At 36.3% G+C, this 23,211-nt stretch overlaps 1 protein-coding gene across 2 annotated transcripts in view; it reads left to right on the top strand.

Moving 5' to 3' along the window:
- Positions 1 to 23,211, top strand: part of MSH3 (mutS homolog 3) — a 182,782-nt gene that overhangs the window by 135,390 nt on the left and 24,181 nt on the right. For both annotated transcript variants that reach the window (XM_060093103.1, XM_060093104.1), the window contains exon 20: positions 16,131 to 16,288. In XM_060093103.1, the coding sequence (XP_059949086.1) occupies positions 16,131 to 16,288 (158 nt within the window). The remainder of the gene's footprint in view (positions 1 to 16,130; positions 16,289 to 23,211) is intronic.

Consider the following 23,211-nt stretch of genomic DNA (forward strand, 5'->3'; position numbering starts at 1 on the left):
CCATTTTGTTACTTGTTTTCTGGTTGTTTTTGTAGTTCTTCTCTGTTCTTTTATTATTATTTTAGTTGCTTCCCTTTTGGCTTGATGATTTTTCTTTAGTGGTATGCTTGTGTTCTTTTCTCTCTAGTTTTTGTTTATTTATTGCAGGTTTTTGATTTGTGGTTACCTTGGGATTTATTTATGTTAACCTATATCTACTTGTTTTAAATTGGTAGTCATTTAAGTTCAAACACATTCTAAAAGATGTGTTTGAACAATTTTTTACTCCCCCATTAGAGGACAGTGGGAATGAAAAGTCCCACCAAACTGAGAAGGCATCTTGAGACCAAACGATGAGGGAGGCAGCCCTATATAATCAATGGGTCAGTTTATTATAGGGTAACTTACTCACAGGGTGCGATTGGATTGAGGAGACAGTGATACGGAAGCATTCATAGGTGCAGTCTGCACTGCTGAGGGGCCATTGGGACAATTTTATAATTGACCTAGGGTGTGGGGGATAGGTGCTTGGAAACAGAATGTGCATTCCTAAATTAAATTTATGAATGGATAACTAGTCTTGTGGGCACTAGGAATACATCTGTGAAGGTTTTCATCATTGTTTGGTGACTAACAGAGCATAGAGGCCACCTGATCCTAATTATTATTAAACAATATCTGTTAACTCAAAGCCCTGAACGACAGAGAAGTGATTTACTGCATAGTACAGTCCTGGGTAGTATCAGTGGAAGGATAGGAGAGACTCTAAGGGCCCAAGATGGCATCAGTTAGGCTAACAGCTATATATCCCCTCTCCCACATTTTGTGTTTTTGATGTCATATTTTACATTTTCATGTTTATCCCTTTACGGTTGTTCATTGTAGTTGTAGTTCCTTTTACAATTTTTTGTCTTTTAATCTCATACTAACTTACTTAAGTGGTTGATCCTCAGCTTTTACCATATATTTGCCTTTACTAGTGGGATTTTCCTTTTCTATAGATACTTACTTCATGTTATAGTCTCTTCCACTTAGAGAAGACCTTTTAACAGTTCTTTTAGGGTAGGTTTAGTATTGATAAACTCTTAGTTTTTGCTTGTCTGAGAAGTTCTTTATCTCTCCTTCAGTTCTAAATGGTAATCTTGCTAGGTAGGTTATCCTAGTTTGCAGGATTTTCTTTTTCAGCACTTTAAAAATATCATTCCACTCCCTTCTAGCCTGCAAACTTTCTGCAGAAAAATCAGCTGATAACCTTATGGGGGTTCCCTTATATATGACTTTTTCTCTTGATGACTTTAGAATTCTCTCTTTAACTTTTGCCATTTTAATTATGGTATATCTTAGTGTGGGTCTATTTGGGTTCATCTTGTTTGGGACTCTCTGTGCTTCCTATACCTGATTATCTGTTTCATTCTTCAGGTTCAGGAAGTTTTCAGCCATAATTCGATCAAATATATTTTTGACCCCTTTTTCTCTCTCTTCTCCTTCTGGGACCCCTATAATGCAAATGTTGGTTCGCTTGATGTTGTCTTAGAAGTCCCTTAATCTGTTCTCATTTTTTAAATTTGTTTTTCTTTTTGCTCTTCTGATTGGGTGATTTCCATTATTCTGTCTTCCAAATCACTTGTGCATTCTTCTGTATCACCTAGTCTGCTATTAATTCCTTCTAGTATGTTTTTCATTTCACTTATTCTTAAGTTCTGACTGGTTGTTTTTTATACTTTCTTGGTCCTTGTTATAATTCACACTGTGTTCCTCTATTCTTTTCCCTAATTTAGTTAACATGCTTATTACTAATGCTTTAAACTCTTTATCTGGCAAATTACTTATTTCTGTTTCCTTAGTTGTTTTTTCAGAGGTTTTCTCTTGTTCTTTTGATTGAAACAAATTCCTTTGTCTTATTATTTTACTTAACTTTCTCTGTCTGTGTGAAATTAGGTGAAACAGTTACCTGTTGTGGTCTTGAAGGGGTATCCTTGTGTGGGAGCGACCTTATATAGTCTGAATGTGCCCAGTGCCTTTGGTGGGAGAGCTAGATCTCACGTGAGCGTGAGTCACATCTTTCCCCAGGGTGTGCTAGAAGCCATCACCTTGGTAGGAGATGGGGTTGGAGGTGCAAGGGCCAGGGCCAGAGCCAGGTGAGAGCTGGAGCTTCTCCTCTGCTCCGTGGCCAACACCACCCTGTTGGGGGCAGAGGCAGGTCCCAAGGTGCTGGAGCAGAAGCCCTGAGAGTTGGGTCCAAGCTTGCTCCATTCCCTCAAAGTGTGTGCTCTTGCTCTCCCCACTCCCGGCACCAGTCCCCTCGCCCCAGAAGGGAGCAGTGCTGGAGCAAGAGAGTCTGGGTGCGGGCTGTTGGCCTCAGCCACCGTCAGATCCTGAGACTGCTTCTGATGTGCTGCCTCTGTAAGTGCCAGTAATGGCTGCCCCTTCCCTCTTCAGATGCTGTTCCCTGTCTGAGCCGCCTTTTTGCTTCACAACTGAGCACTCCCCTTGACTGCTGCAGCTCTCACCCTAGTGTGGAACTGCACCATAGAGCAGGCGGGGCCATTGTGGGCTCTTGGCCTAGATCTGGGCATGGGCTCTGGTGGTCCTGGCCACAGTCAAAGCCCAGGACCACTTCTGATGCTCTGTTTCTGTCAGCACCAGTAATGGCTGCTCTTACCCCATTCAGATGCCATTCTGGGTCTGGGCTGGCAGTCCTTTGCAACTGAGCATTCTCCTCAGCTGCAGCAGCACTCACCCTAGCGTGGAGCTGTGTCACAAAGCAGGTGGGGCCAGAGCGGGTGCTTGGTTCAGACTAGGGCATGTGCTGGAGTGGTCGCAGGAAAACTTCCAGAGTCCAGTGTAGTTTCAATTTGTTTTCTGCACCTTGTTTCAAGAGTAAGGAAGTTTGTGTGCATTCTTCGTGAACGTTGTCTAGGTTTCTTTCAGCTTTCCTGTTAGTCCCACTGGCTTTCTAACCAGCTAAGGGGACTCTTCTTCCCCGTATTGGACCCCAGGGCTGGGGCACCCAATATGTGGCCTGAACCACTCACTCCCCAGGGAGGATCCCCCTTCTCTTCTATGTCCTTTCCCAGGGGCATAGGTCCTGACCTGATCGCTTCTCTTCCCTTCCTACCTGATTCTTTGTGGATCTTTCTTTTTATTGATTTATTTTTGTTTAAAACATATTTTTTATTGAAATGTAGTTGATTTACAGTGTTTCAGGTATACAGCAAAGTGATTCAGTTATATATATATATACGTATATGTATATATATTCTTTTTTGGATTATTTTTTGTAATAGGTTATTAGAAGATACTGAAAATAGTTCCCTGTGCTATACAGTAGGTCCTTGTTTTTTATGTATTTTATATATAGTAATGTGTATCTGTTAATCCCAAATTCCCAATTTATCCCCACCACACCTTCCCCTTTGGAACCATAAGTTTGCTTTCTGCGTCTATGAGTCTATTTCTGTTTTGTAAATAAGTTCATTTGTATCCTTTGTTTTGATTCTCTCTGTGGATCTTTCTTACAGCTTTGGTTGTACAAGAGTCTTTTTGCCAGTCTCCAGTTTATCCTCAGTGTGAATCACTATAAATGTGTTTTTCACATAGCATGATCATCATATATTGTTAATGATTGGAGGAAATATTAATAGCATTTGAATGTTATTTTCTATCACTTCTGTCTTCTTGTGCTCCTTTCTTCCTGGATAAACTGCTGCTTTTTTTTTTTTTTTCCTAAATCAACAGTTTTTTTTAAACTCTTTTTTTTTTTTTTTTTTTTTTTGCGGTACGCGGGCCTCACTGCTGTGGCCTCTCCCGTTGCGGAGCACAGGCTCCAGATGCACAGGCTCAGCGGCCATGGCTCACGGGCGCAGCCTCTCTGCAGCATGTGGAATCTTCCTGGACCGGGGCATGAACCCATGTCCCCTGCATCAGCAGGCGGACTCTCAACCACTGTGCCACCAGGGAAGCCCTAAACTCTTTTTTTAATTAATTTTTTTTATTGGTGTATAGTGGATTAACTAATGTTGTGTTAGTTTCTGCTGTACAGCAAAGTGAGTCAGTTATACATACATATATATCCACTCTTTTATTTTTTTTATTTTTATTTTTTTTTTTGCGGTATGCGGGCCTCTCACTGTTGTGGCCTCCCCCGTTGCGGAGCACAGGCTCCGGACGCGCAGGCTCCGGACGCGCAGGCTCAGCGGCCATGGCTCACGGGCCCAGCCGCTCCGCGGCATATGGGATCCTCCCAGACCGGGGCACGAACCCGTATCCCCTGCATCGGCAGGCGGACTCTCAACCACTTGCGCCACCAGGGAGGCCCTATCCACTCTTTTAGATTCTGTTTCCATACAGGTCCTTTCAGAGAATTGAATAGAGTTCCCTGTGCTAGGTTCTTCTTCTTCTTATTATTATTTATCTATTCTATATATAGTAGTGTGTATATGTAGGGTTTTTTTAACATCTTTATTGGAGTATAATTGCTTTACAATGGTGTGTTAGTTTCTGCTTTATAACAAAGTGAATCAGTTATACATATGTTCCCATATCTCTTCCCTCTTGCGTGTAGGTTCTTATTATTTATCTATTCTATATATAGTAGCGTGTATATGTCAATCCCAATCTCCGAATTTATCGCCCCCCCTTCCCGCCCTGGGAACCACAAGTTTATTTTCTACACCTGTGACTCAACTTCTGTTTTGAAAATAGGTTCATTTGTACCATTTCTTTAGATTCCACATATAAGTGATATCATATGATATTTGTTTTTCTCTTTCTGACTTGCTTCACTCTGACAGTCTCTAGGCCCACCCACATCTCTACAAATGACCCAATTTCTTTCCTTTTTATGGCTGAGTAATATTCCATTGTATGTATGTACCACATCTTCTTTATCCATTCCTCTGTCGATGGACATTTAGGTTGCTTCCATGTCCTGGCTATTGTAAATGTTGCTGCAATGAACATTGGGGTGCATGCATCCTTTTCAGTTATGGTTTCCTCTGGATGTATGCCCAGGAATGGGATTGCTGGATCATATGGTAGCTCTATTTTTAGTTTTTTAAGGAACCTCCATACTGTTCTCCATAGTGGCTGTATCAACTTACATTCCCACCAACAGTGCAAGAGGGTTCCCTTTTCTCCACACCCTCTCCAGCATTTATTGTTTGTAGATTTTTTGATGATGGTCATTCTGACCAGTGTGAGGTGATACCTCATTGTAGTTTTGATTTGCATTTCTCTAATAATTAGTGATGTTGAGCATCTTTTCATGTGCCTCTTGGCCATCTATATGTCTTCTTTGGAGAAATGTCTATTTAGATCTTCCACCCACTTTTTGATTGGGTTGGGGTTTTTTTGGTATTGAGCTGCATGAGTTCTTCGTATATTTTGGAGATAAATCCCTTGTCAGTCGCTTCATTTGCAAATATTTTCTCCCATTCTCTGCGTTTTCTTTTCGTTTTGTTGATGATTTCCTTTGCTGTGCAAAAGCTTTTATTAGGTCCCATTCATTTATTTTTGTTTTTAATTTCATTCACTCAGAGGTGGATCAAAAAAGATCCTGCTGCAATTTATGTCAGAGAGTGTTCTGCCTATGTTTTCCTCTAAGAGTTTTATAGTATCCGGTCTTACATTTAGGTCTTTAATCCATTTTGAGTTTATTTTGTGTATGGTGTTAGAGAATGTTCTAATTTCATTTTTTCTTTCTCAGCACCATTTATTGAAGGGACTGTCTTTTCTCCATTGTATATTCTTGCCTCCTTCATCATAGATTAAAAATATGGAACACTTCATGAATTTTCACGTCAAGGATAACTGCTTTTTAAAGTGTTCTGACCTGTGCAGAATGTTCCTCTTCTCTTTTCCTATCTCTTACTCATCTCCAGTGACTGAACTACTCAGCCTTCAAGACCCAAAATATGCTACTGCCTCCTTAGAGCCTTCCCCATCACTATGGCCAGAAATAATTTCTTTCTATTCTAACACTTTCTCTGTTCCTTTTAAAAAAAAATCTTATCATGTACTACTTTTTGGTACATGAGTGTAGTGGGAAAGTGCCTGACTGTGATGGGAAGTGTAAATTCAAATCCTGCTCTGCTGTTAGTTTACTGTCATCTCAGATAGGCCACCATACTCGCTGGGTCTTGATTTCTTCATCTATAAAATGAAGGAGTTGGGCAGAGTAACAACTAGCTCTCAATGGAACGTAAATTGGAAAGCATGTAGACGTTGGAAGGATTGGGACTTTTATCTTGGTATCTCAACATATAGCCTGTACTTCTCTCCAGCCTCATTCTCCACCTTTCTGTTTGGAGTTTGCCTTGGGTTAAAAGTGCAGGGATTTGGCTGAGAGCTTGTCTGGACAAAGCTTTCACTGAGGAGTCTCTTACTGTGACGTGCCACTGATTGACGTTTTCAGGGAATAAAACACTTTGAAACTGTTGAACTTTTTCAGCAGTCTGCAGCTATTATAAAAATAGTTCTACCATGATTCTTTTTAAAGGATAGATGTCAACATCTGTACTTGTCAAGGATGAAAGCAGTTTTTGCAGAAAATTAGGTGATACTCAAGTCTTGGAAATTAACATTGAACAATTTAGCTTTTTTTTTTTTTTCTGCTATGCATCTCCTGACTTCAGGGATATTCTGACTGATCATCACTGTAGTTTACCCAGTGAGAAATCCAAGGATGCTGGCTCTGAGCTAGAGCAGCACTCCTATTTAGTGGTGACTGTGATTTCTTGTCACTGAGTAGGGGTTCCCTTTGAGACATCTGTCAGGGTGGTCTTCACTTAGCATCCCAGTTCTACTACTTAGTAGCTCCGCATTACTGGGCAAGGTAATAGTTAGCTTCGCCAAGCCTTTCTTTCCTCACCTGTAACATGAAAATACAGCGATATTAGTATTACCCCATGAGACTGTTGTGAGAACTGGATGAGATGACGAATATAAAATCCTGAGCACAGTGCCTGGCACTTGTCTATGATTTTCTTATGATATCTTAAAGTTTACCTTTTATTTTTTTGTTATCTTTACCTCTTTTTTTCTCCCAAAGAATATGGCATTAAATGTGGAACTTGATTAGCTATCTTAAAACTTACTGATTTAAATTCAGTGTTTTGATTCTTAGTACACACTACTAAGATCTTATGACATGCTATCCAGACATTGCCAATACTAAGGTAAAAACTTTAAAGAATGAAATTCTAGCCTCTCCAAAGGTTCATCAGAGTAATAGATGCTCTCCAGAAACAGTCCCCTTGGTGCAGTACTTCAGCTTTTGTTCCCTGTCATTCATCCATCCATCCACCCATCCGTGTGTGGTTTCTTGAGAACTTGCTCTGTGCATGGCATCTTGCTTGATGCTACCACAGGTTTGGGCACTGTCTAGGCCAGTCCTGTTGGGTGCATTACTAGGAACTTCAGTAAGCTCCAGAGTGGGTAGTGGTTTTTTGCCAACTTTTGGCTTCTGGCTATTTTGTTAGAATTCTTACTCATCCAAACTGGTCTTCCAGATAGATTTAATGTATCTTTCATATCTGGGACCCTTTGATGTGTGGTGCCTCAAATACATATGGTCCTCACTAAAAGATAGATAAACACATTAGATAGGTGAAATTCCTTGATCATGTATGTACTTGCTATGTCATCTTGGGAACTAGAGAGGAAAGGCAATCACATATCCCTGACTAGTTTTACAGAGAATGCAAATGACTTTTTGAAATGTGAGTTCTATATACTTTATAAACTTGGGTTATATATTAATCTTTTTGACCAATCTTTATAAAGTTTATAAAATACTCACCTATAATTTCTTAAGTTTTACTTTTCAAGTTTAGGTCCTTAATGAATCAACCTAAAATCTATTTTTATATCTTGTGTGAGGTGGGATTCCAATCTCATATCTTTCTATATAATCAGTTGTCCTACATCAATTTTCAAATAACCCATTCTTTCCCATCAATCTGCAGAATTATTTCTGTCATATATTAACTTTTCATATTTTCATGGAACTGTTTTGGACTCTATTATTTTTCAGTGGTCAGTTTTTTTTTTCTTGGTTGTTTTGTTTTTGGTTCCTAAGCCAAGATCACACAGTTTTATTTACTATAGCATTTAAATAATGTTTTACATCTCCCCACCTATTCTTCTAATAGAACATCTTGAATTTTCCTTAGCATTTGCTTCTCCATTTCATTTTAGAGTCAACTTAACTAGTTCTTTGGTGGGGGGAAAAATTGAGATTTTTATTGGAATTACATTGACCCTAGGGATCACTTTGGGAGAAAGTTGGCATCTTTGTGATATAGATGTGGCATATAAATTTGTCCCTCTATGCATGTAGTATATACTTATTTTGGTTTTCTTTAAGTCCTCTCAAGAAAAGTAAAAAATTATTTTCATAAAGGTTTTTTTTACATCTTTATCATATTTATTACTAAGTATTCCTTTGTTGCTATGTAGGTCATAACTTTTCTTTTTGAATTTTATTTTATTTATTTTTTTATACAGCAGATTCTTATTAGTTGTCCATTTTATACATATTAGTGTATATACATCAATCCCAATCTCCCAATTCATCACACCACTTTTTTACAATTATTTCCTAATTATTTGTTGCTCTTATAGAAAAATGAAGTTTATTTTGCATTTTGATCTTAAATCTAGCCACCTTGTTAGACTCTCTCATTAGTTATAATAATTCGTCTAGCCATTCTTCTTGGTTATCTTTGTAAACGATCATGTGTCTGTGAATGACAATTTTGTTTTGTTCTTTTTAGTCCATAATTATACCTTTTATTTTTTTCAGTGTCATGTTATGCTGCCTGGTTCCTCCAGCATAAGGTTGAATAAAAGCAGTAATAGTGGACATCTTGTCTTGATTGATCTAAAGGAAATGCTTTTAATATTTGACCGTTAAGTCTGATGTTTGTGATAAGGCTTTGGTGGATACCCTCTTCCTGGTTAAAGAAGATCTCTAAGGGTCATTTTGTTTTATCAGTCATTCATCACTTACTGGTGTATAGTGTCAGGGGAAGAGACTTGTTTTCCAGCTAAATAAACATTATTTAAATATTAGAACTCTGAAGTCTAGGTTTTTATGTGATATTTTTCTCTATATATACAAAGAATTGATTTTTGTGTATCAATTGGCTCTGAAATCAAATAAATTAAAAACTTTGTTATCCTGTATTGAATGCTGGAGAGATGAAGTATTCAAGGAACATGTACATGATCATGTGGTTCTAAACACCAGCAGTTTCTGTGTAGTTCAGTGTAAAAGGAAAATGTCATTCCTTTTGAAAATAATGAGAAGTACCAGATCTGCTTATTCACTTTTCGCTACCTTATATGCAATTTAAATCCAAAAGAGAGTAACATTTTTATTTGTGTCAGTGCCATACACATACTTATTTTACTTATCAAGCTCTTTCAATAAGTTTCACATTTGACTTTTACATTAAGCCTAGGGCAAACTTACTTTCATTTCCTTTTATCCATTTCCTTTAATTCATTTTTTCTGTTTCAATTAGTTTAGAGTGTGTTGTGACTTTTTCTTCATGTGGCTTAGTTTTAAGAAACATGATTTACAAAAACTGTTACAGCATTTATAATTTTGAAGGAATTTCATATTTTGTTTTCTTATTTACTTTAAAATTCACAAAATTCATGTAAGGCCAAGATTTCTGTTACTCATTCTTACATTAACCTACCTAGTTAATGGCAAAGCCAGAAACTGATATCATCTTCTAACTACACATACTATTATATTTTGTTTTATCACTGTAGATCTTATTTACTAAAATATTTAGTTATTATATTAAGATTTTTTTAAGATACCCTGTCAAATTTATTGATTTTCACTGGGTGAAAAAATGGAATCGAACAATAATTACTTTTATTTTTCAAGGCATTGGGGGGAGAAAGGTTGTCTACAAGATAAAGGGTGTATGTTTTTCTTATAGCTTTCCTTAATTACTGATTAAAAAAAAATTTCTGGGCTTCTCTGGTGGCGCAGTGGTTGGGAGTCCACCTGCTGATGCGGGGGACGCGGGTTCGTGCCCCGGTCTGGGAGGATACCGCATGCCGCGGAGCGGCTGGGCCCGTGGGCCATGGCCGCTGGGCCTGTGCGTCTGGAACCTGTGCTCCACGACGGGAGAGGCCACAGCGGTGAGGGGCCCGCGTACCAAAAAAAAAAAAAAAAAATTTCTGCTCCTGCATTCCCATTGGCCACCCTCACGTGCTCATTGAATTTGGTAGTTCCACTTCAGGCAGCTCCATAAACAATGCCTTCTCAGTTCAAGGGCCCTTAGCACGGCATGTGTAACCCTTCTGTGGGTTATCTCCTTTGTGTTATATTCTTTCACTTTCCATTATGTGCTTTTCTATAGTACTTTGTTTTTGTATAATATGCTGGAAATCCAAATAACAAAATGTCGTTTGGAACTTATGTGAATTTTTCTGAAAAATATATGTGTTTTTGCAAAGAGTTACTTGATTGTTCGTGATTATCCATGAAATAATTAAATCTTAAAGTAATTCACTTAAATAACTTTCAACTACCTGATATTTCAAACAAGTGGAAAGGTATAGAAAACAGTATAACATTCATTTACCCCTCACTCAGATATCATAGAGACTGACATTTTGTAATAATTAAGGGTTTTTTAAAGTGAATAAAATAGTATACATACAGCTAAGGTCATATGTAATTAACTACCATCTCTTTTCCTCCCTCTTTACCTCCTACCGTCACTGGCAACCACTTTCCTGATGTTATTTATTATCCTTATGCATGGCTTTTATTCTTTGATATAGATGTATCTTAATACTATATAAATATTTTTGTATATACTTAAAATTTACATAAATATGTGCCACTGAACCTATCTTATTGTATTCTACCTTGTAAATAATCGTTTTAATAATTGTACAAAGTAGATCTTTTCATTTTCCTAGTGATAGACAATTTCTATTTTTTGTCTATTACGAATACAAACAGTATTAGAGTGAACAGCTTTGTAAATGTCTTTTTGAGCACTTGTGCATTTTCCTAGATTTCTAAAAGAGGAATTGCTGTGTCATATGTACCAGTATATGGACTCTTTAACGTCAGTAAACATTTCCAAATTGCTGTCCACATTCTTGCCAACATGCTATGTAAACAGACTTTTAAACTTTTTGATGGTATGATGAATGTAAAAGGTTATTTCTTAAAATTATTCCTTCAAAAGTTTTCACTATGGATATTCTTTATTTTTTCATATGAATATAAGGAATAGGTCCCTTGAAAAATACTGCTGATTTCATTTTCCTTTCCCTGATTAACATGTTTTTGGCCTTTCATGTTTCTTTTTTCTATAAATATCATATTCATGTCCTTTGCCCATTTTTCCTTTGTTTTGGTATTATTAATAAGTAGGAGTACTACTTTGTTATATGCCTTTTCATTTTGTGTTTGATGACTGCTTTTAACAGCGGTATTAAAAATTTAATCAAATGTATTAGTCTTTTCCTGTATGATTTATATTTTTGTGTTGCTTTTCCTATCTTGTTCAGTAAATCATTCTCTACCTTCATGTCATTAAGTCGTTCTCCCATGTTTTCTTCTAAAAGTTTAAGATTTGCTTTTCACATTTCTTTCTTTCATCCATCTAGATTCAATTTAGGGACTCTGTGAGATTCAAGCCTAACTCTGTTATCATATGGATACCCAATTGTCCCACCATTGTTTATTGAACCATGGTATCTTTTTTGCTTATTTATAAAATAAGCAAAATACCAAGTGCCATGTATAGATTTGTGTCCGGGCTTTCTGTTACTGCTATGTTTACCTGTGCCTAAAGCAATATTGCACTTTTAATTACTATAGCTTTATTACAAAGTCTCCTCTCACAATTGTGGTTCTTCAAAATTGTATTGACTTTTCTTTGTTTTTTGTTTGTTTGTTTGTTTTTAATCTATCAAAGAAATTTCAAAATTAACTTCTGGAATTGTATTGCTTGGTAGATTAATTTGTGAGAATATATTCATTTCCTTTTTAAAATAACCTTTATTGAAATATACAGAATTATGCACAAATCATAAGTGTACAGCTTAGTGAATTTTCACAAAGTGTACCCATTTAAGTATCCCAAAACCAGGTCGAGAAGTAGAACAATAGAATGGAAATGAACACATTCTAAAAGCTCCACTTGTAGAGTATGAGAGGGCCTCCCAGTAGCTACTTCCCCCCTGAAAGGTAATCACTGTCCTAATTTCTTTTACCAAAGAATAATAATTTTGGTTATTTTTGCTTGTTTTTGAGCCTTATATTAATAGAGACATACAATGTATACTCTTTGTGTCTGGCTTCTTTGATTCAACATTGGTTTTATGCAGTTCATCCATATTTTTTGCATATTGTTTATTTCCATTGTCATAGAGAATTTCATTGTATAAATACATGATAACTTTTCTGTTCTATTGATAAACATTTGAGTTACTTCCAGTTTAGTACTATTATCAAAAGTATTACTGTGAACATTCTTTTACATTTTTTTAAATATACATCATATACATTTCTGTTAGACATGTACCTAAGAGCAGAATTGTTCAGATATGTTTACTTTCAGCTTTAATAAATTCTGCCAAACAGTTTTCCAAAATAGTGTACAATTTACTTCCCCAGTAGTAGTATATGAAAATTCTAGTTGTTTTGCATCTTTGCCAAAGCTTAATACTGGCAGTTTTTGGTTTTAACTTTAGCCATTTAGTGAAGTGATGTGGTCTCTCTGATTTGGTTTATATTTTCTTAATGATTTGAAGTAGAATGTCATCTTACTGGCCATTTGTGTTTTTTTCTCTGGTCATTCATTCATTCATTATTCATTTATTTATTCATTCATTCATTTAGGCTGCATCGGGTCTTTAGTTGTGGCACTGCAAGGTCTTTGTTGTGGCCTGAGGGATCTTGCACTGCAGCACATGGGCTTCTGTCTAGCTGTGGCTTGCAGGTTTTCTCTCTGTAGTTGTGGCACACGGGCTCCAGAGCATGTTGGCTCTGTAGTTTGCGGCATGCAGGGCTCTCTAGTTGAGGCGCTCAACAAGCTCAGCAGTTGTGGCGCGTGAGCTTAGTTGCCCCATGGCATGTGGGATCTTAGTTCCCCAATCATGGATTGAACCCGTGTCCTCTGCATTGCAGGATGGACTCTTTACCATTGGGCCACCAGGGAAGTCCCTCTCTTGTCATTAAAAAAATTTTTTTCAGCCATATTTCTTGAGGTTGTCTTTCTTTTGATTTGTGGGAGTTCATTATTTACACTGTATTCAAGTCTTTGGGAAATACTTAGTACATATATCTTCTATTCCATAATTTTTCATTCTCTTAATGACATCTTTCAATGAATAAAAGTTCTTAATTTTAATGTACTCTAATTTTCAACGTTTTTCTTTACAGTTAATTGTGATTCATGATCAGCTTACGAAATCTTCGTCTACCTCAAGGTCATATGTTATTGTCTAATAACCTTATAGTTTTTCCCTGTCTTTCAAATCTATAATCCACCTGGAATTGATTTTTATGATGTAACTTAAGAAATCAAGATTTAAAATTTTTCTATATGGATATCTTTTTGACTCAGCACCAGTTATTAAAAGGAACATCCTTTGTCCACTGTGCTACAGTGTCACTTTTGTTGTAAGTCAGGAAACTGTATACATGTCAGTCTGTTCTGGACTGTATTCTGTTCCACTGGTCTATTTGTGTCTGTGCCGGAATCACACTAGTTTAATTATTGTAGCATTACAATATTGAGCCTTCTATTCTGTGAGCATGGCGCTTTCTTTAATTTACTTAGGCCTTCTTTAATTTCTTTCAGTAATGTTTTTTAGTTTTCTCTTTAGAAGTCTTGGTCATTTTGTTAGGTTTATTCCTAGGTATTTGATTTCTTTTGATACTATTATAAATTATATCATTAAATTTTTTAAATTTGTAATTACTTGTTGCTAAAATGTAGAAATAAAGTTGGCATTTGAATACTGAATTTATGCCCAGAGCTCTTGCTCAATTCATTTGTCAATTCTAATAATTTTCATAGATTACTTTAGATTTTTCTGGAAACAGTTTTTCCTGTATGTCATTATTCCTTTATGTAGGAATAATGACAGTTTCATCATTTCATCATTTTCTTTCCAATTCTTATAGCTTTTATTTCCTTTTCCTGCAATTTTTTAAATGAATGGATATTGAATTTTATCAAATGCTTTCTGTGTGTCATTGGAGAGCATCATACGATTTCTTTATTCTGTTAATGTGGTGAATTACATTGATTGGCTTTTGAATATTAAACCAACCTTATATTCCTCAAAAATTCTAAATGGTTTATATATCCTTGGATTGTCTTATTAATATTTTACTAAGGAGTCTTGCATATATTATATATTTGTGGATGAAACTGACCTGTATTTTTTTTTCTTGTAATGCTCTTGTCAGGTTTTGATGTCAAGATTATGTTGGCTTTCTGAAATGATTTGGGAAGAGTTCCCTCTTGTTCTCTTCTCTAGAAGAGTTTTTGTAAGATTGGTGCTATTTCTTTCTTATATGTTTGCAAGAATTCAGTGGGGAAGTTATCTGGGTTTGGGGTTTTTCTTTTGGAAGGGCTTTTAATTACAGATTTAATTCTTTAATAGGTATAGGCTTATTCAGATTTTCTATTTCTTGTGTAATTTCTGTCAATTTTAAAAAAGAAATCTGTTCATTTAATTTGAATTTTCAAAACATTTCATATGCCAAATGTTCATTTGTTTATAACAGGCTTATTATTTTTTAACATCTGTAGGAGAATTTTAAAATTTTTCATCATAAGTTTTATCATTCTACTTGTACCAGGTTTGTTTCCTTTGCTCTTACTGTGCTAGGCTCTTTCTGTTCCAAGAAACACAGATTAACTCAAGTTCCTTCAAGTAATGGAGATTCATGAGGCTCATTATAAAGCCATATGTAATCCTAAGAGAAAGGAATCACACAGGAAGAGCAAGATCTCTAGTATACCTTGGCTTTAGGGAGACTGGAAATGTATGGTTAATAAGGATATGGGACATCTTTAGAGACAGGAACAGGTTTAGTTTTTAATACCTTTAATAGTAAGACTTTCTAATGCTTTACTCTAATGCCCCCATTATTTGCATGAAGTTTCTTAATTCCTCTTGGCTCTTCTGTATTTTTTCTTTCCCTGCCCTACCTTTTGGTTACTCATAACTTCTTACTCATGGTCCCCAGTGTCTTGTAGCCTCATTTTGTGTTTCTTTTCAACCTCTCCTCCAGTTTACTGAACCTCTCCATGGTTCTTGATTTCAGCTCCCAAGAGATTAGTTGATTAGTTTCAGAAGACCTGTATGTGAAGCCACCTCTTAGGCTGTTGGTCAGTTACCGATTGGTTACTCTTGACCAGGCAGGTATTGCCAAGAGTGGTGGGTCCACATAGCATAGCACATGGATGCCTTAGGCTAACTCCTCTGCAGAGGGCTGCAGCTGGACAGTTTCTCTTAGGATGAGTCTATACATGGCAAGTACTAGAATTAGTTAATACAGGTAAGTTCTAGAAATTAAATCATTGCAAGTGTTGCAGCTTTTCTCCCATTTTCACTTATTCTGGTGAAATACCAGTGAGTAATTAAATCCTGATAAAACCAATATCTAGAATTTGGTATTCATCCCTTTAGCAGTTATCCCTCTTTAACTGAAAATATTCATTTGCTACCAACCCAGATTAGGGCTTTCTGCAATTAGATGTGTAATACCTATAATTTTAGTATGGACAAATGGAAATTGATAAATTTTAAATGTAAGTAATATAAAAAACAGACATAGGCAGATTAATGGTTATTTAAAGAGAAAGCCATAGTATTTATCTCGTTTAGGTTGCTTCTTGTTATTTCCTTTTTTAAGTCCAGAAACAACCATGTGTGCTGCTAAGACTTCACTGTTCTGTAATAGCACAGTTCAAGTTGAAGACAAAGCGGTCCTCTTTCCCTTTGTGATACTTAGTGGGTGACATATTTAAACATCACACCTTAATCTTTTGCCTAATGCATTCTCATTTATGGAATAAATTGTAGCTATTACATAGAAGCCCCTCTAGTACAATAAGTTAAATTGCTTTTTAATTTTCTAGGGGGACTCAGAGAGAGTAATGATAATTACTGGACCAAACATGGGTGGAAAGAGCTCCTACATAAAGCAAGTTGCATTGATTACTATCATGGCTCAGATTGGCTCCTATGTTCCGGCAAAGGAAGCAACAATTGGAATTGTGGATGGCATTTTCACAAGGTAAAAACATTAGTTCTATTTGAATATATTTCTGACAATAAATCAAGCCCACATCGTCACATGAATTTTCTTCTTACGCACATAGTTAGGTGAACAGATTTGCTATATAGGATCTTGCTATTTAGAATTTAGGAACTTAAAGAAATCATTTCTTCATGAAATTAATATCAGAAGAGACCAAGGAGATCATTTTGTCTGGTCATTTTCAACTTGTTTTTAGTTACCGAGTTCTTTCTTAAAGGAAATTATTTGTAGAAGTTGAAAATTAAACAGATAAAAGCAGATCTGCTCTGCCTTAATCAGAGGTAGAAGACTTGAACCTAAATGTCCATCGACAGATGAATGGATAAAGAAGGTGTGGTACATATATACAATGGAATATTACTCAGCCATAAAACAGAATGAAATAATGCCATTTGCAGCAACATGGATGGACCTAGAAATTATCATATTAAGTGAAGTAAGTCAGACAAAGACAAATATATCACTTATATGTGGAATCTAAACAATGATACAAATGAACTTATTTACAAAACAGAAACAAACTCACAGACTTAGAAAACAAACTTATGGTTACCAAAGGGGGAAGGTGGAGGGAGGGATAAATTAGGAGGTTGGGAATAACATATATACATTACTATATATAAAATAGATAAACAATAAGGACCTACTGTACAGCACAGGGAACTCTACTCAATACTCTGTAATAACCTATATGGGAAAAGAATCTGAAAAAGAATAGATATGTATATGTATAATAACTAAATCACTTTGCTATACACCTAAAACTAACACACATTGTAAATCAACTATACTGCAATATAAAATAAAATTTTTCTTAATTTCAAAAAAAAAGAGGTAGAAGGCTTGGAGACTTGGCTTCTAGGCTCTATAAAGCAATCTGCAACCTAGTCTACCCTCCTTATTTTATAGGCCGGGAACTGACAACAGACTGGAAAAGGCACTGGCCCAAGATAATTTAATTCATTTTCTTTTTTGCTCTAAGGACATAACATGCAACTGGCTAAGACTTACCCTCAACCTATAAACCTAAATTGCATGCCATATTAGGAATATAGGTGAAATATCATGGTCTCACCAATTAGGATTCATAGTTTAATCTATTTACTCAGATTTATCAGTTCTTAAAATATTATTTATACTTCTTACACTTACATTTTTAGAAAAAAGTAAATATAGTCTATAGTATATAGTCAAAGTATATGTGTAGAGTGTCTGATTTATTTTCCTGCTTATTTAATATTTGACCCTTGAACACATCAGAATATATCATATGCTAAGGTTCATGTAGTTGAGTAGACATTAAAACACTTTAAGGCTTGGGTTTTAATCAGAGAATGAACAAAGCAAAGCAACCTAAATTCTGTTGTGTTGGTTAAAAGGTTTGTTCCTTTTTTACCGTAAGATGGCTCTAGTAGTTCTTAGCTGTCTTTAACTTCATTTGAAACAATTTTGTTAGACTGTATTGTGACAGCTGTCATATCAGCGTGCATTTTTAAAACATCAAAACTGGTGAATTTTTGTGTGGCCATTTTAATATTGAAGATGGAAGAAGAAAGCAACATTTTCAGCGTATTATGCTTTATTATTTCAAAGAAGGTAAAAGCAACTGAAACGCAAAAAAAAAAAAGATTTTTGCATGTATGGAGAAGGTGCTGTGACTGATCAAATGTGTCAGAAGTGGTTTGTGAAGTTTTGTGCTGGGGATTTCTTGCTGGACAATGCTCCACGGTCAGGTAGACCAGTAGAAGTTGATAGTGATCAAATCGAGACATTCAATGAGAGCAATCAACATTATACCGCGCAGGAGATATCCGACATACTCAAAATATCCAAATCAAGCATTGAAAATCATTTACACCAGCTTGGTTATGTTAATCGCTTTGATGTTTGGGTTCCACGTAAGTTAAGTGAAAAAAACCTTCTTGACTGTATTTCCACGTCCGATTCTCTACTGAAACGTAATGAAAATGTTCTGTTTTTAAAACAAGTTGTGACAGGCGATGAAAAGTGGATATTGTACAATCATGTGGAATGCAAGAGGTTGTGGGGCAAGTGAAATGAACCACCACCGACCACACCAAAGGCTGGTCTTCATCCAAAGAAGGTGATGTATTGTGTGCATCGTGGGATTGGAAGGGAGTCCTCTATTATGAGCTCCTTCTGGAAAACCAAACGATTAACTCCAACAAGTACTGCTCCCATTTAGACCAACTGAAAGCAGCACTCTATGAAAAGTGTCCGTAATTAGTCAACACAAAATGCATTGTCTTCCATCAGGATAACGCAAGACCACATGTTTCTTTGATGACCAGGCAAAAACTGTTACAGCTTGGCCGGGAAGTTCTAATTCATCCACCGTATTCATGAGACATTGCACCTTCAGATTTACATTTATTTCGGTCTTTACAAAATTCTCTTAAAGGAAAAAATTTCAATTCCCTGGAAGACTGTAAACAGTTCTTTGCTCAAAAAGATAAAAAGTTTTGGGAAGATGGAATTATGAAGTTGCCTGAAAAATGGCAGAAGGTAGTGGAACAAAACAGTAAATATGTTGTTCAATGAAGTTCTTGGTGAAAATGAAAAATATGTCTTTTCTTTTTACTTAAAAACCGAAGACACTTTTTGGCCAACCCAATATTTTTTTTTTAATTTTTTTTTATTAGTTTCTGCTTTATAACAAAGTGAATCAGTCATACATATACATCTGTTCCCACATCCCTTCCCTCTTGCGTCTCCCTCCCTCCCACCCTCCCTATCCCACCCCTCCAGGCGGTCACCAAGCACCGAGCTGATCTCCCTGTGCTATGCGGCCGCTTCCCACTATCTATCTACCTTACGTTTGGTACTGTATATATGTCCATGCCTCTCTTTCGCTTTGTCACAGCTTACCCTTCCCCCTCCCCATATCCTCAAGTCCATTCTCAAGTAGGTCTGTGTCTTTATTCCTGTTTTACCCCTAGGTTCTTCATGACATTTTTTTTCCTTAAATTCCATATATATGTGTTAGCATACGGTATTTGTCTTTCTCTTTCTGACTTACTTCACTCTGTATGACAGACTCTAGGTCTATGCACCTCATTACAAATAGCTCAGTTTCATTTCTTTTTATGGCTGAGTAATATTCCATTGTATATATGTGCCACATCTTCTTTATCCATTCATCCGATGATGGACACTTAGGTGGTTTCCATCTCCGGGCTATTGTGAATAGAGCTGCAGTGAACATTTTGGTACATGTCTCTTTTTGAATTATGGTTTTCTCAGGGTATATGCCTAGTAGTGGGATTGCTGGGTCATATGGTAGTTCTATTTTTAGTTTTTTAAGGAACCTCCATACTGTTCTCCATAGTGGCTGTATCAATTTACATTCCCACCAGCAGTGCAATAGTGTTCCCTTTTCTCCACACCCTCTCCAGCATTTATTGTTTCTAGATTTTTTGATGATGGCCATTCTGACTGGTGTGAGATGATATCTCATTGTAGTTTTGATTTGCATTTCTCTAATGATTAATGATGTTGAGCATTCTTTCATGTGTTTGTTGGCAGTCTGTATATCTTCTTTGGAGAAATGCCTATTTAAGTCTTCTGCCCATTTTTGGATTGAAGCCAACCCAATATTTGATGCCATGTCACCAAACAGATGTTATTTTGATCTCCATATATTTGTAAATGAACTCAATATAATAAATTTAAAAAATATTTCTTTAGTTTTTAACATTATAATTAATTTTCTATTTCCTAAGAAAAAATACTATGTATTTTATTTTGGTTACGTTATTAGGAGGAGTGACAGAGAAATTTCATCAATAGAAAAAAGATAAAAAGAAGAGAAAAATAAAAAGAAAGAAAAAATATCTTGGGCAATGTAAGGTAATTTGTCTGGAAGAGAATCTTGTTAGCAGAATATCAGGAATGTTTTTAGATACAAGTAATAGAAAAGAAAATAAGGGTTTCCTTTTCTCATTTAACAAGGAAGCTTGAAGTAGGTGACCACTTCTGATGTTTCAGTGGCTCTGCAGTTTTGTTGTCTTCTCCTCATAGTTGCAAGATAGTTGCTGTGACTCCAGACATCACATTGATATTCATATGAGGAAAAAGGGAAAAGGAATGCAAAAGCTTCTCTTTTTTTTCAGGAAATCAGTACCTTTTCAGAAGCCTCCCAGAAAACTTTCACTTACATTTCGCTAACCAGCGCTGTGTCTCATGGCCATAATTACAAGCAAAACAAAGTATGAATTTGATTTTATCCGGCTTTTATAACGGAGTTAGGCAAGGGACAGGTGTTCAGGAATGGATTTAGAGGTAATCAGAAAATAGTTTCTGCCACAAGGAATGAATTCAATGATAATAACTAACCTTTGTGATGATAACATATTTATAATATTAGTATAATAAAATTCTTACCAATGTATAGAACCTGTTCTATGTATATAAAATATTTATATAAAGTATATTCGGTGAGAGCAAATATAAGCCTTCTGGAAAAGGACAAAGTGCATTAATTCAACAAATTTGGATCTTTATCCATTCATTTTCATTTGTTCATTCATCCAACATATACTAACTTGGCATCTAACATATGACAAGCACTCAGAATACAAAGCAATCATAGTTTCTGTTCCCATGAAGTTTACCTGATGGAGAAGATCAGCATAAACCAAAAAATTGTATTAAGACATGTAAAATTGCAGCTGTGACAAGTCTACAAAGGCTAGGTATGTGAGGCTGTGGCAGCCTGTGGTGCTGGGACCTGATCTGGTCAGGAACGTCAGGAGAAGGCTTCCTTTAGCAAGTGATGTGTAATCTGAAGGAGGCGTTAACTTATCAAAGGAAAGAAGAGCATTTCAGACCAAGAAAACAGCATGTGCAAATGTTCTTTCACATTAAAAAAAAAACATAGTGAGATACCAGCTGAAGGGTGGCCCTCTAGGGGAGCAAGATTCTCCATGAAGCTGAAGACAATAGGTAAGGGCAAGTTACACAAAGTGTAGACCGTGTTAGGTGTTTGTGTAAGAGCCATGGGAAACCATTGAAGGGTCTTAAACAGGGCTTGGTATGATCACATCTACATCGGCTGAAATGCAGAGAATGTTTGGAGGAAGGACACAGTTGATCAATGCAGTCTTATCAGTAGGCCCTTGCAGTGGCCTTGGTGAGAGGTATCAGTAGTTTGGACTGGGTTGTAGTGTTAGTTTAAATGGAAAGGAGTCATATTTGAAAGGTAATAAATAACAGGAAATAAATCAACAGGATTTGGTGAGAGATGGGATATGAGGCTGAGATAAATGGAGTTTTCAGCGATGACAGCGGTTTGTGCATCTGGGTGGAGAATGCCGGCATTTACTGGAAGAGAGTGATTTTTTTTTCCATGGATCCTGACTTTATTTTTGGTTTTTTAATTTACAATGTTGTGTCAGTTTCAGGTGTACAGCAAAGTGATTCAGTTATACATATATTCACTCTTTTTCAGATTCTTTACCCATGTGGGTTATTACAGAATATTCAATAGGACCTATACAGTAGGTCCTTGTTTATCTATTTTATATGTAGTAGTGTGTATATGTTAATCACAAGCTCCTAATTTATCCCTCCCCCACTCATTTCCCCTTTGTTAACCATAAATTTGTTTTTGAAATCTGTGAGTCTGTTTCTGTTTTGTAAATAAGTTATTTGTATCATTTTTTAAAATTAGATTCCACATATGAGTGATATCATATACTTGTCTTTGTCTGACTTATTTCACTTAGTATGCTAATCTCTAGGTCCATCTATGTTGCTGCAAATGGCATTATTTTGTTCTTTTTTATGGCTGAATATTGACTTGGTGTTTATATGTAGTAGGTAGCAATACTCTGAGACCATAGGGAAGCTGTCATGTAGTCAGTTGGATATAAAGTTTGAGTTCAGAGGGAGAGATGAAAGGTAACAATATAGATTTGTTGTGAGACATCTTTGTATAAGTGGGAAGTGAGATCCTGGGTGTGGATGAGATCATGTTGGCAGAGAGTAAGTATAGTGAAGAAGATAATGTTCCAAGGCTGAGCCTTAGAACTGCCAACATGTCATGGCTGAGTAAGAAGATAAGCTTAAGCTTGAAAAACCAACAGAGAAGGAGTACCCAGAGAGGTAGGGGCAAACCAGGACATCCCAGTGTCATGGGAGCACAGGGAAACATGCTTCAAGGAGGAAGGAAATGGTCCACAGCACTGAAAGGCTGAATGAGACGAAGCCTGGAAAGTCCACCTTGGTTTTAGCAAAATGGATATGACTAGTGACCTTTGCAAGAGCTGTTATGGTGGAGTGGTGGGGCCTCACTCCAGTTAAAGAGGGTTAGAGAGTAAGTGAGAAGTTAGGATATAGAGTTAGTAGGTGACCCTGGATCAGATTGGCTGGGAAGAGGGGGTGAGAGATCCAGTAAAGGATTTGTTTTATTTTTGAGTGGTAGACTTGAACATGTTTAAGAGGGATATCCAGTGGAATATGTTATGTCCATGAATTTATGATTCTAAAAAAATGCATCAATCACCTTAGAGGATATTAGAATGAATTCATGATACTTAAAACAAAAAATCAGTAGTCACTTTGGAGAATGAAAATTGAAAAATAAAGGGGAAGAACCATGCAGCTACCATGCCTTTCCAAAAATATGATGAGAAGAATTTTCTCTTTATGGAAGTGTTCCAGCTAACAGAGAAGGAATAATAGTATTAGAATATCACCCCCTCTCTCTTTTTGCAATCCCTAATGTAGTTATAGATCTAGGCAATAATTAGAAATGGCTGCTAATGTCATGAAAAGAGAGACGACCAGACATTTGGCCAAAGTTTGTAACACAAGCTATGAAGTCTGGGCAAACAAATCAAACCTTAATCTATTTGGATATCTAGATCTCTCTGAAA

Source organism: Mesoplodon densirostris, chromosome 3 (assembly GCF_025265405.1).
Source record: "Mesoplodon densirostris isolate mMesDen1 chromosome 3, mMesDen1 primary haplotype, whole genome shotgun sequence".
NCBI lineage: Eukaryota > Metazoa > Chordata > Mammalia > Artiodactyla > Ziphiidae > Mesoplodon > Mesoplodon densirostris.